The sequence below is a fragment of the Salvelinus sp. IW2-2015 genome, linkage group LG23 (assembly GCF_002910315.2).
Source record: "Salvelinus sp. IW2-2015 linkage group LG23, ASM291031v2, whole genome shotgun sequence".
NCBI lineage: Eukaryota > Metazoa > Chordata > Actinopteri > Salmoniformes > Salmonidae > Salvelinus > Salvelinus sp. IW2-2015.
In genome coordinates this window covers 29758336-29771576 of record NC_036863.1, presented here as the reverse complement: position 1 = coordinate 29771576, position 13241 = coordinate 29758336, and the positions used below count along the sequence as shown (strand labels likewise).

Sequence of the window (13241 nt, the reverse complement as noted above, 5' to 3'; positions counted from 1 at the left end):
TACACATGCATGCATTTGTGCGCGTCCTCCGTTGTTGTCGGGGAGAGGAAAGAGAAGAAAGAAGTGCTTTCAATTTAAGTCACTAATGCGACTCATTAGTCATATATCCAGCAATATATCCAGCAATATATCCAGCAATCCCTCAGCGACTGAGTGAATCCACAAATAAACACACAAGTAATATTGTTGATTATAGGGATTTGGTCTCCAATGGTATCTGGAGAAGATCCATCCATAGCCAGAGAAACAGGTAGTTTAGTCCGTGTGGCACACAGGTGGGCGCGCTCACCTGCGTGTCAGTCTGACAGCAGACATCCACCTGTCGTCGTCAAACCGGTGCACCCTCCCTCCTTTCCATTGATAAATTACCGAATGTCCACTCCTCAACTCAACTCAACCCTCGGCCGGCTCAGCGGTTCAATTTGACGCGTAACCATCGTTCCGCGGTGTCTCATGAGAATACGGAGGGAGGCTTCGCGTGTATGATAGTCACATCGAGGGGAGGGGACGTGGGCGGGTCTCACAGGCGCTTCTCATTTCCCCGCGATGGTTATCTGGGCAGCAGGGCTGGAGAGACCGCCGGGGAGCATAGTCGCCAGTCCAGCACGGAGACTCGCCTGGCCAAAGACTGCGCCGCACACTCGCCAGGATTGCCAAACATTCCTGAAAAATATACCTGCTATTTATGGCATGTGGCTTGTAACTTTACTCCTGCTGTACTCTCTCCAGGAAGGTAAGAAACACTGTTTTTATTTATTATCTTTTTAAATTAAATCCAGTGAGTGTCTCACTTATTCTATCCTGATTAAAATCCGTACTGCAATATGTACCAATAATTGTAAAGAAACAACAGGAAAAAATAACTGAATTGATGTAGCCTATTAATGGAATCCATGAAATTAGGAGAGATCGGATTTGAAAAGGGTGTAAATGACTTTGTCTACAAAATCCATATTATTGTAACGGTGCAGGTAGAGGTGTTTTAGGTGTGAAGTAGCCTACATTTTTTGTTGATTGCTGTGTGGCGGTGTGCACGGGTACATGATGCCGCAGATGGTGCTGATAGCACGGTTTGTTTTCGCATTATACCAGCGAGAGTTATGAATATGTAAAATGGCTGGATAGGAAGAACGAACGAGGTGGGAGAGAGAGAGAAATTAAGAAAAGGCTTGAAATGCCTGATTTGTCGACTTTTTGAGCGGTCAAAACTTGAATGTGCACTGGCACATGCAGTGCGAAGTACGAAGTAATCTATGCTTATCATTTATTTCATTGTTAATCTTTTTTTAAATATAATTTGCTGTGATTATTTGACTTATTGTTGTCGTTTTGTGGGTCTGTCTGTGAATGTGTTTTTGCGCTTGGCTATGGACACAGCCGTAATGTTCTGGAGGGGTGCTGTGGGGATTTTTGGGAGGTGATTTGGATGAGATTTTTGGCAAGAGTCCCTGTCTGGCGATGAGTAGGCTAGTTGCCATGTTGAAAAATGAAGTAACAAATGAAGAGCTTCTTCCACATAAATGATGCTCCCAAATTAATTACCACATAATGAAAATACAATTACACTTTTCAAAATGTCCTCTTTTATTTTGTGGACACTATGAGTCAAATCTTGGTTAGGCCTATATGATTTCTGTTATAAAGTGCTTTCTGTTTTGAAGGGGAAAATCCTTGTTCAACATGGCTGAAAATCCCCGACCCTATTACCGTTGCTGATCTCCCTTGCTATTACAGTGTATTATAATAACTCTGAACAAATCTGCGTTGAAAATAACACAGAAACTAAACAGCATCTCTGTCCTTTGTTGAGCATGCCTGTTTTAAGTTATGTATGTATGTTTATGAGTTATGATTTCATAAATTAGCCTGGAGGATGATCAGATAGGTTTTCTCTTATGACGCCATATGTAGGCCTAACAGACAATGTCAATACTGGAAGGGCAAACTCATATAGCCTAGATACATACTTACATTGGCGCTTACTTCTATTTAGGCTGTTTCGTGTTAATAATTGTTTAATGACATATCAGCCTATAATTTTGGAGAAATAAGTCCTGTGCATCTGAGCGTTGAAATTTCGTATTTTCATAAATGGGTCTATTTACATTGAAGCATTTGGATGTCTCTCTGAATGCATAGCAATTAAAATGAAAAAAATAAGGTGTAGGCACAAATTATCTCAGACCAGCATCCAATAGTCTTTTAAAGCTATTTAATTCGATCTAATTTATTAGACCAAAGAAGGCCCCAGATGCGTGGGTGGATGTAGACAAGCCCAGGCGTGTTTCCCTCTAATAGCCCACCTGAACCCTGGCTGCTGTGTGTGCGCGCGCGTGCGTGTGTATTTGTGTGTTTGTGAAAGGGGGGACACCCCTCCCTCTCTGCCTTGCGTTGGGCCTGTTTGCTGTGAAGTTGCGATTTCACTGTGGTTATAATTTCATTGTAACAATATATTGTGTGCATTTTTTATTGTTAAATGGTTCACTTTAATATTTTGTAAACATCATATTTTAGTTGAATATTCTATTCCATTTTCAYCGCAAATACACCAAATTCAATGGGCAAGCTAATTATTCACAGCGACAAATTGTTCAATTACGTAAATCAAAGAAAATAAATAAAAGAAGAGACACTCAAACCTATTTTTGTCAAAATGGCAGTAAAAATCATTAGTATTAATTTGCTAGATCTTTAAGTGTTGCAAATCGCTCAATCTTTTTTAGGCCTACAACCAATGTCGCTAAATGAAATAGCATATTTTTACGACCATTAGCGCTATATTTCATTACGGAAGATGGGCATTAGACAATTTTGTCAATATGGAATTCATTTGAATGGATTTTTATAATCAGACTACATTATTTTTAAAATACAAATTATGATAATCTAACACTGATACACAGATTTGTATTAATGATTACCTAGAATGATGATCAATTAATGATGTAAGCATTTCAGAAACGCTATATTTGATGTAGAACATTTTATAATTTCAGTGTCATTTTTAGGATGTATAGGTCTATTGAAAAAATATGAATTATGAAATTAAAATGAAATAAATATAATCAAATTGTCCCCTCAATTGCATTTGGAAACTGAATTGAATAAATCAAAATATATGTTGTCATAAGGCATTCCCTCCCTCGTCATAAACTCCAACTGTCACCCTCTACCCCTCCCTCCCGCTCCTGCCCCTCCCTCATATAAAATAGAAATATGCAAAATTGGTCTCTCTCTATTTTAGCCCAAATCCCCAGCTGCCTTCTCCCACAGCTGCGCAATTAGCGCTGGGATCTGCCGTATCACCCAATGACAGAGCAGCAAAGCAGGTCACAGGACAGAAGCGTGCCAAGATAATTGCCCATAGTCCCTGCTCTTATTTTTCGAATCGAATATGTTCATAAATCACWTTTTTTATGCAATAATACTGCAATAATAAAATGCACAGCCCTTTTCGTAAACTTAGCATAGGCCTACTCCCACTTAATTTTAACGTGAAGGGTCAGATTGTATTCTTATAAACACAAACAAACATTGTCATATCTCGATTATTTATTAGTGTAATTTTGATTAATTCTYACTCCTTGAGTCGGTGCTGGTTGCCCTGGGTTCAATAAGGAGTCAAATAGTCTTAACCTACTCGTAAAAAGGTAAAAAGGCCTACTGTTAGAATGTTTTATTTATTATTGTTTTCGTTTTGAGCCCAAATAAACCTTCAAACTTCCCTCCCGTAAAAAATCATCCCACAAACTTTTTCAATGGACTTCATGTGGGTACAAAACTATTTCTATGTCCTTGGCCGGAGTTGCCCTTGCCTCTAGTAAGGAACTCGAAAGGTGCGTTTTACCTCGGTGTAGTGTTGATTAGGTCTACCTATTTAATAATGTTGTCAGATGTACAGTAGGCTGAACGTTACTGCTGCTGGTGTAAAAGTGGTGCGTTGCAGTGGTGAGGCTGGCAGGGGAGCGCAGGGGATTTCAGAGCGCGCGGAGAGGAGCCATGGCACTTTCAGCGATAGGATCATGTCATATCTTCATGGCACATCGTACCTAACCCTTACATTAACCGTCTTAAATTTCAACTTCAATAGGGTGACGTCAAAGTTGGACGTCCCAAGGATCCCCTTTGCGTTTCCCATTTTCTTTTCTATTCGTCTGTCTCTCCACATCCTCTCGCTCTTCTCTCAACCCATCCTTATAACGCATCGTACCAGAATGGGATAAAGTATCTCGGCAAAAATGCATTAGATTATTTAAATGGATAACGAATATTTTGAAAAAAACAGGGATATGAAACATGCGTTATGAACAACAGGTGAGGTGTCTAAGTTGATAGTCTTTTATCACCTCTGTTCTTCATGTATTGGAGGGGATTTTAATGCTAGAACTCGGCTAGCAGGTGGTTGTTTTTGTCTAAGGTATGTTCTCTCTCTCGCTCTTTCACTCACTCTCCATTAGTCGCTCACTCACTCACACACTCACCCTCCCGCTCTCTCCCTCATCACTAGGCAGAATTAAAGGATGGGGGAGGGGCGGTTTTATGCAGACTGTGCTGGGACTTGTGATCCACAGATTTGATATTCACATTAAGAGAGAAACTGGCTGCTTTGATGTGAGGGGGAACGGGTCCATGGGGACTGCTGAAGAAGCACACTTTTCACTGACGCAGCATGGGCCTGGGGGGCGTATTGGGTGTACAGAAAGCAGGGGGGGCAAAACCCATGCCTTGATGAGATGTAACCCCCAACAACCCCCCAGCCCAGCACTCGCTCACTCCTCCCCACCCCACACCAACCACCTTATCCCAGACCCCTAAGGATTGTTCATAAGCTTACACCCAGGGCTGACTCTAGCCTTTTGGGGGCCCTAAGCGAGATTTGGTTGGGGGGCCCACCACCTCACTGCAAAACATTTTAGTGGCCCCTCTCTTGATGGCGGAGAGAAACATTTATGTTTTTAAAGTACATTTCCTGAAATTCTACACATTCTACACATTCTACACATCACATACCATGAGTTGGAGATATTTTTTTCAACATTTTATAACAAATTTAAGGCCAGGCAGCACAGGCTAAAATACATTTTTGCATCTACCAATCAATTTTGAGATTTGTTGGTATTTTGGTCCATTAATATTCGTTTTTTCACAAAGTAAACATAAACATTTAAAAAACTTGGTTTAAATGAATATTTTCTTTAGTTTATCACACTACGTCATCAACATTTGTATGAATTTTAACCACTTTAAAATGTATGTATTTATGAAGTGTATATGTATATACCAAAAGTGTTTTATTTAAGTCTACATTCAACAGGTAAATGTTGATTGTGATAGGATTAAGAGAAACACAAATCCATATTAAGGTGTGGTGCCTGGCCTTTTTTGCCATGGGGCAGAGAGAAGATTTTTGCAGTTTTACACCTTATTTCTTTCAATTCTACCCATTTTGCCATGGGGTGTAGAGATTTTTTTAGCAGTTTTAAACACCCACAAGAGTGGAAATTCACTTTTTTTGCAGCTGATAGACGATGCCCATAGCTTACCCATGATGTTGCACCACGATTTAAGTAAATAAGTCATAGTTTTAGTCAAAGTATAATATATTTGGGGATGAAGTGGTTCCTTTGGATATTTTCTGTGCCAATGCCGTGTGTTTCCCCTATGATATGAAGTGATAATACTTTTCAGTCTATGTAACTTTTCAGGGCTGGGTTTTATTTGAATGTTACCACCCACTAGCATGGTATTGTTTATTCATCAGAAACTTCTGCAAAGTTCTTCCTGTTTGTGAGTCGCGACTTAGCTGAGCAATATAATATATAATCTTTCACTTAGCCAAACAACTTTTCACACTAGCCTACACTTGGCTGCCTGAGCCATGGAGTAAATTCAAATAGGGGTGCAAACATATGTTTTTACACCTCCACTTTTACCAGCAAATTATCATAATCCATTGGATAATTTGTCAAGTTTCACTTATAGTTTATCTAGTTTGTCTAAAAAAAATATATGACCATTTTATAAATGGTAAAATTGTGTGTGATATGATTGCATTTTGGAACCCCGCTCCCCCTGTCGCCCCAAGATGAATGGTTTTGGCCACGCTCCACTGCTTGGATTGGTGCAGGTAGAAATCACAAGTGTCTATCCTATAATGAAAAGGCACCCGCAAAAGAAAATAGATAAACCCACAAACGTTTTTCTATTTTGTGCTGTTGTAACATTTGTATTGGGGTTTCGTGTCCAATGTGCTCATGGTATTGTTACATATCATTTGCGGCGTGCATCATGAGTCATTGTAGCCTATCATTTCAATTCACCTAGCTGTCAGAACCATGGCATGAGCACGGGCTGACTTGACATTGCTGTAGCACAGCCTACCTTGTAGAAAAAACGCATTCTGTAGTCCAAACCGTTCAATAGTTAGGCTATCAATATTACCAGAGCTTAATCTCCTTTGTATTTCTATGGCAGATTCACGGCCGCAATTTATGGAAGATGCCAAAACTTTGGATATAACAATAATTGGCAAAGTCAAAGATACTGATTACCCATATCCATCTGTGTCGAAGTTTTCCCTAAATGCTTATGACAAATCCAGCTCCAGAACCAGCCATAGCCTAGCCAGCTGGCTAATCTTCTGAGTACTATGTAGCAACAAGATTCAACATTAGCTAGCTATATAAGGTTAGCATAATAGCTAGCTACACTGACAGCTGTCAGTGCCCTACTTGTTGTTATTTCTCCACTCCACGTGGAAATCACCACAATGTTCCCACCCCCAATTCGTGAATATGTATTAGCAGCAGGGGTTGGAACCAAAATTATTTTCCAATGGTTTAATTCTGAACAGAACCACATTCGTTACACTGTTCTGACCAGTAAAATAAAGTTCTGAACCCGTTCGAACACATTTAAAACAAAAAGTGTATATCGTTCCTTTTTTCACCTTTGAAATCAACAGGTTTTTACATTAAGCTCATTAAATGACTTCACCAATTGGATAGACCTGGCAAGCTAGTTGTTTATGTACATGATGAACAGACACGTGTAGCCTATGGCGCAAGATGTAGGTGTGGAGAAAGCGAGAGAGGGGTGAGGAGGAGGATTGAAGTACTGGGCATGTTGTTATGACATGCATTATCTGAATTAGGTATACAGAACTATACCTAGGAGGAGCGGCTTCTTTGAAGGAACTTTTAATGTTCTTTGAGCTAGCTAGCAAGCTTGTGTGTGCAGAGTGGCACCAGATTCAAAAACACATCTTATCTTTTTGTAGTTAATAAATCCAGTGTGAAATGTGATAACTAGGTCTATAGTATCCTTAACTAGCATTGAAAAGTGAGTCCATTCTTCTCTGGCTAATAAAAAAGATGAATCATGCTTGTAAAGGCCTGGTGTGTAATGTCAGTACAGTAGCCTATCGTAGCATTCGGAGGTGGAGGGGAAGGTAGCCTAAACACACACAAACACTGGCAAAGATTTTAATCTTGCAGGCAGACACTGGAATAAGTTTCTAAGTGACAGAGTGAGGATTTGCATTTGGATGGATTTGTTGCGTTTCTTTTTTGTGGGACAAAGAAGAATGTCTGGAACGTAAAATAACGTTATTAACCGGTTCTCGTGCTTTTTCTAGTTTATTTTCTAGTTTTCGGTTCTGTTCCCTGAACTGGTACCAACCCCTGATTAGCAGCCTGCTTCATTCTTCGGAGGTGGAACCTAAACGAGAATTTCCACTATAGGAATTACCCCTAGCGGCCGCTTATGCCTGGAGCCGGCCCTGTTTACACCTACCTCCATCTCCCTGTCCCTCCTTTTTCATTTTTATGTACTTACCCTCCCCCTGCTCCTCACACACACACACACACACACACGCACACGCACACGCACACGCACACGCACACACACACACACACACACGCACGCAAGCAAGCAGACACAGACACAGACACACACACACACAGGAAAATATTTGATTCACTCAGTTCTAAATGCAAACACGTTGGCACACAACTTCAAAAGTCTCCGTGAGACTCACCAAGATCTGAGATAGCTAGCATTCGGAAGGTTAGAGATGGATAGATGGAGGGAACGGAGGGGAATGAAGAGCACAGGGAGATGGAGGGAACGGAGGGGAATGAAGAGCACAGGGAGATGGAGGGAACGGAGGGGAATGAAGCAGCACAGGGAGATGGAGGGAAGGGAGGGAAATGAAGAGCACAGGGAGATGGAGGGAACGGAGGGGAATGAAGAGCACAGGGAGATGGAGGGAAGGAAAGGAGGAAGTGAAGTTTCAGTCTGGCTGAAAATGATCCTACGTCTGTCTCCATGGGAAGAGGCGCTCCATGATGTGTGACAGAGAGAAAGAGAGGAGGATGGGGGTTGCAAGAGAGCATTGATGTGTATGCACATGAGCAGAGGGTTAAAGAGAGAATGAGGGAGAGATAGAGAAAAGGGGGGGAAGATGGAGAAGAGAAGAAGACGTTATGCATTTGGTTCGGTTCAGGGAGTGAGGGTGTGAGAGTTTGTGTATTAAGGGAGTGAGGGTGGTGGAAATGTTGGCATTTGTTTACCAGCTCATCAGTGTGTGTATCGTGTTTAACACCCAATACGATTGTGTGTGTGTGTGTATTTGTGTGTGTGGAGTGCATGTGTCTGTGTGTGTGTGTGGAGTGAGTGGCGTAGGCCAGCTGCATTATGCATAATGAAGTATTGCATAGGCAATGGCTTCTGCATCTCGACATACATATTCATGTCTCGTTCTCTAGCAGGCTGCATAAAATAGTGTCTCAGTGTGTTCTGCGCACACTCACTCCTGCAGCCAGTTAACCAGCCAACCAGGGCTCAGCTCTACCAGCACTATTAGCAGGCTCCAATGCACTGCAATGAAAACACCCCACAATAAATAAGGGGAGGTGGATGTTTCGCTGTCTATCTTTTCGATTGTTTTTCCTCATCGTGTTTTCTTAGCGATTTTGGACTGAACTTCCAGCTCGACAGGTCAACGCTTATACTTTGGACTGAATTTGACTGAAAGGGCATTGGTTGATGTGTTAGCATGACATATTACAGTAATACGCTGACAGTCAATGCACATTGGGATACTAGAATGTTTTGGCTGTATGATTGGTTCCATCCAGACTAGTTTGTCTTAAAAGCAGTCACTGATTCCACAAAATGGAGTTGGCCATTTTAGCCACTGGTTGCCTCTGGTTTCTCCTCCCATTGACTTGGATGGAACATGGAAGTCACTCGCACCAAGTTCACCCACTCCAAATACACATCAAATGTATTCACACTACATTCACATGTCGTATGTTGTACGTCTTTTTTTAGTCACATGTCAGTGCCACCATGGCAACCCCTCTTTCACCTCCCAGTTTGACTGTATCCTAAGTGCTGCTCAGAACATGTGTGTCTGTGTGTTTGTCATGCGTCTGTGTGTTTGTTGTGTGTATGTGTGTTTGTCGTGTGTGTGGTGTTTGTGTGTCTGTTTCTGACAGCCTTTGAGTGTGTGTTTGTTGTGTGTGTGGTGTGTGTGTGTCTGTTTCTGACAGCTTTTGAGTGTGTGTTTGTTGTGTGTGTGGTGTGTGTGTGTCTGTTTCTGACAGCTTTTGAGTGCCACTCCACCCTGCCCAGTACAGTACCCTCTGCCCCCCCAGCCTCCTCACCCCCCAGGCCCCTAATCTAAAGAGATGTGGTCCTGCTTCCCAGCCCCCCCCAGCTCCCCTAAGCTCTCAGGGTGACCCCCAGCCTTTAGCCCCCTTCCACCCCTCCACTTTAGTCCTGTCCCCCCATTGGGAGATTATAGATATTGCAATCTTTAATATGGGCTTTATGCTCGAGGGCCATTATCAGTAATCTGCAGGGGGGTGGGGGAGAATGTCTGACCTGGATTCAGTAGCCCACCATCGGATGGACGGCTAGAGTTCATATTTACCATCTCTAGCATGCTGCCCTCAGTTGACATAACATCATTATCCAGAGGAGCTGAACTTACTCTAGGTTTAATGTATAGACTGTCTATGGTGCTGATCTTACTGTAGGGTTAATGTATAGACTGTCTATGGTGCTGATCTTACTGTAGGGTTAAGTATAAGACAGTCTATGGTGCTGATCTTTACTGTAGGGTTTATGTATAGACTGTCTATGTGCTGATCTTACTGTAGGGTTAATGTATAGACTGTCTATGGTTGCTGATCTACTGTAGGGTTAATGTATAGACTGTCTATGGTGCTGATCTTACTGTAGGGTTAATGTATAGACTGTATGGTGCTGATCTTACTGTAGGGTTAATGTAAGACTGTATATGGTGCTGATCTTACTGTAGGGTTAATGTATAGACTGTCTATGGTGCTGTCTTACTGTAGGGTTAATGTATGACTCGTAATGGTGCTGATCTTACTGTAGGGTTAATGTATAGACTGTATGGTGCTGATCTTACTGAGGGTTAATGTATAGACTGTATATGGTGCTGATCTTACTGTAGGGTTAATGTATAGACTGTCTATGGTGCTGATCTTACTGTAGGGTTAATGTATAGACTGTATATGGTGCTGATCTTACTGTAGGTGTTATGTATAGACTGTCTATGGTGGCTGATCTTACTTGTAGGTTAATGTATAGACTGTATAGGGTGCTGATCTTACTGTAGGGTTAATGTATAGACTGTCTATTGTGCGTCTTACTGTAGGGTTAATGTATAGCCTTGTCTATGGTGCTGATCTTACTGTAGGGTTAATGTATAGCCATCTGTCCATGGTGCTGATCTTACTGTAGGGTTAATGTATAGACGCCTATGGTGCTGATCTTACTGTAGGTTAATGTATAGCCTCTGTCCATGGTGCTGATCTTACTGTAGGGTTAATGTAATGCCTCTTATAATGGTGCTGATCTTACTTAGGGGTAATGGATAGCCTCTGTCATGGTTGCTGATCTTACTGTAGGGTTAAATGTATAGCCTCTATAATGGTACTGATCTTACTGTAGGGTTAATGTATAGCCCTGCTATCATCGTGCTGATCTTACTGTAGGGTTAATGTATAGCCTCTGTCCATGGTGCTGATCTTACTGTAGGGTTAATGTATAGCCTCTGTCCTACGGGTGCTGATCTTACTGTAGGGTTAATGTAATAGCCTCTGTCATTGGTGCTGTATCTTACGTCAGGGTTCTACATGTATAGCCTCTGTCCATGGTGCTGATCTTACTGTAGGGTTAATGTTTATTCTCTGTCCATGGTGCTGATCTTACTGTAGGGTTAATGTATATTCTCTGTCCATGGTGCTGATTCCGTGAGAAAACGCTTCATGGTTTGATGTGTTGTTATCACCACCATCTGAATCTACACATGTAAATAATCTGTCTGTCAACAACACAAGGTAAATACTTGTGTACACAAATGGACATTTAATGAGCCCTTGAACTAATATCCATTTCAGGCAGAAGATGTGGCATATTACCTGTAAAAAATGTAAGGCAATGAGCCCCTTACAAACAGCCCCTTATTTACCACTTTCTTGCAGGTATACCCCTTTTATACATATCAGTGGTTAACTGGGGGTGTTGTTAACCCATGGGTGGATGTTTGAATTTAAAATTAGGGAGGTGTTAAACAATGGAAGTYTTGATGAATTTACCTGCTGAAAAAGCAGAGAACCATTCACACAGTACCGATAGCTGTATTTTGGTTACAGGTTCTGTGAAAATGCAGGAGTCATGACTAGGTCTTTAGGTGGGGTTTAATGTACAATGTTTTTTACCCCTTACCACTTTCAGATGTACCAACAGCTGGTATAAAGAAGCAGGCATGGTAAATTAGTGGGATTTTGTCTGTGTATGAAAGGGATATACAGTATGTGTTTACTAGAAGGGTACTAGAGAGCCTGGTGCAGATGTTTGGACAGTGGTGTCGGAGGGGCTGGACAGTGGTGTCGGAGGGGCTGGACAGTGGTATTGGAGGGGCTGGACAGTGGTGTCGGAGGTGCTGGACAATAGAGAGTCTCCAGCTAGATGTGAATTAGGCATGTTCCTTGTGGGGTGATTTCTCGTATCTCTGAAGCTCCATTAAGAGTTACATTTTGGCTACAGATCATTTTGCTTCATTCATACGTATGCTATTTATCATGGTTAGATGAATGAGTTGAACTCTGTGTGCTTAGCTGAACCTGAAAGCTTATACAGAATGGGAGTTAGAGAAAATGTGTGTATTACATATTTGGGGGGGCAGGGCGACACATCTGTCCATCTATGACAGGGTCATTTCTCTATCTTCTAATCTTCCCCTCCTTGACCCTAAATGTGGGGACCTCCCTTTCTCTCTCTGCTGGGGTTGTGTGTCCCTAATCTGAGTACCCAGGAGGAACACTACTGGTGTGTGTGTGTGGTGTGTATACGTGTGTGTTAAATATGAAAGGAGATTAAACCGATTTAACTCTGCGTCTGGCATACAAATTCCAATCACATAACTTAACTGTGTGTTTTCTCTGCGTGGCGAGTGGGGTGTGTGTGGTGTTGTGTGTGGTTGTGTGTGTGGGTGTGTGTGTTGTGTGTGTGTGTGTGTGTGTGTGTGTGTGTGTGGGTGGTGGTGTGTGTGGTGTGTGTGGTGTGTGGTGGTGTGAAGGTTAGGGCCTCCTCCCACAGTCCACTAACTCCACCAGAGGCTTTAGCCGCAAATCCCTGGCTTTCTGCATCAATGACTGATGTTTGCAGCTGGACATTTGAGCATACCTTGTGTTTTCTGATTATTTTGCTCCACATTTGAAGGGCATTCCTTTTCCCTTCGCTGTCTTCTGGTCTGTTACAATCTGTTTTTATGTGGTCATTACTTTTCAGTCTGTCTTTATTTAGTGACTTTTTATTTAACTATTTTATGAATAACGCCTGGGCAGATTTCCAGAGTGTGTTTGAATATTGGTGCCTCAAGCAGTGTGTTTTTCAAGCAGTTCCTCACCTGTTTTATTTCACACCAGTGACACTTTGGCTTTACAGTTCGTTATAGTTCTACTTTCTACTGTTCTACAGTTCTACTGTTCTACTGTTTACAGTTTCTACTGTTTCTACTGTTCAATTGTCTAACCGTTCTACTGTTCTATGTTCTACTGTTCAATTTGTTCTTACAGTTTCTATACTGTTCTAACTGTTCTTCTACCTATTCTACGTGTCTAACAGTTTCTACTGTTCTATCTGTTAATCTGTTCTACAGTTCTACTGTTCAACTGGTTCCACAGTTCTTATACTGTTCT

General features: G+C 41.7%; 1 protein-coding gene across 1 annotated transcript in view; it reads left to right on the top strand.

Moving 5' to 3' along the window:
* The first annotated feature begins 546 nt into the window (after positions 1-546).
* The window catches only part of LOC111950547 (cell adhesion molecule DSCAML1-like), a 36576-nt gene continuing 23881 nt past the window's right edge, over positions 547-13241 (top strand). Inside the window, exon 1 of the mRNA XM_070434523.1 lies at positions 547-733. Within this exon, the coding sequence (XP_070290624.1) occupies positions 547-733 (187 nt within the window). The remainder of the gene's footprint in view (positions 734-13241) is intronic.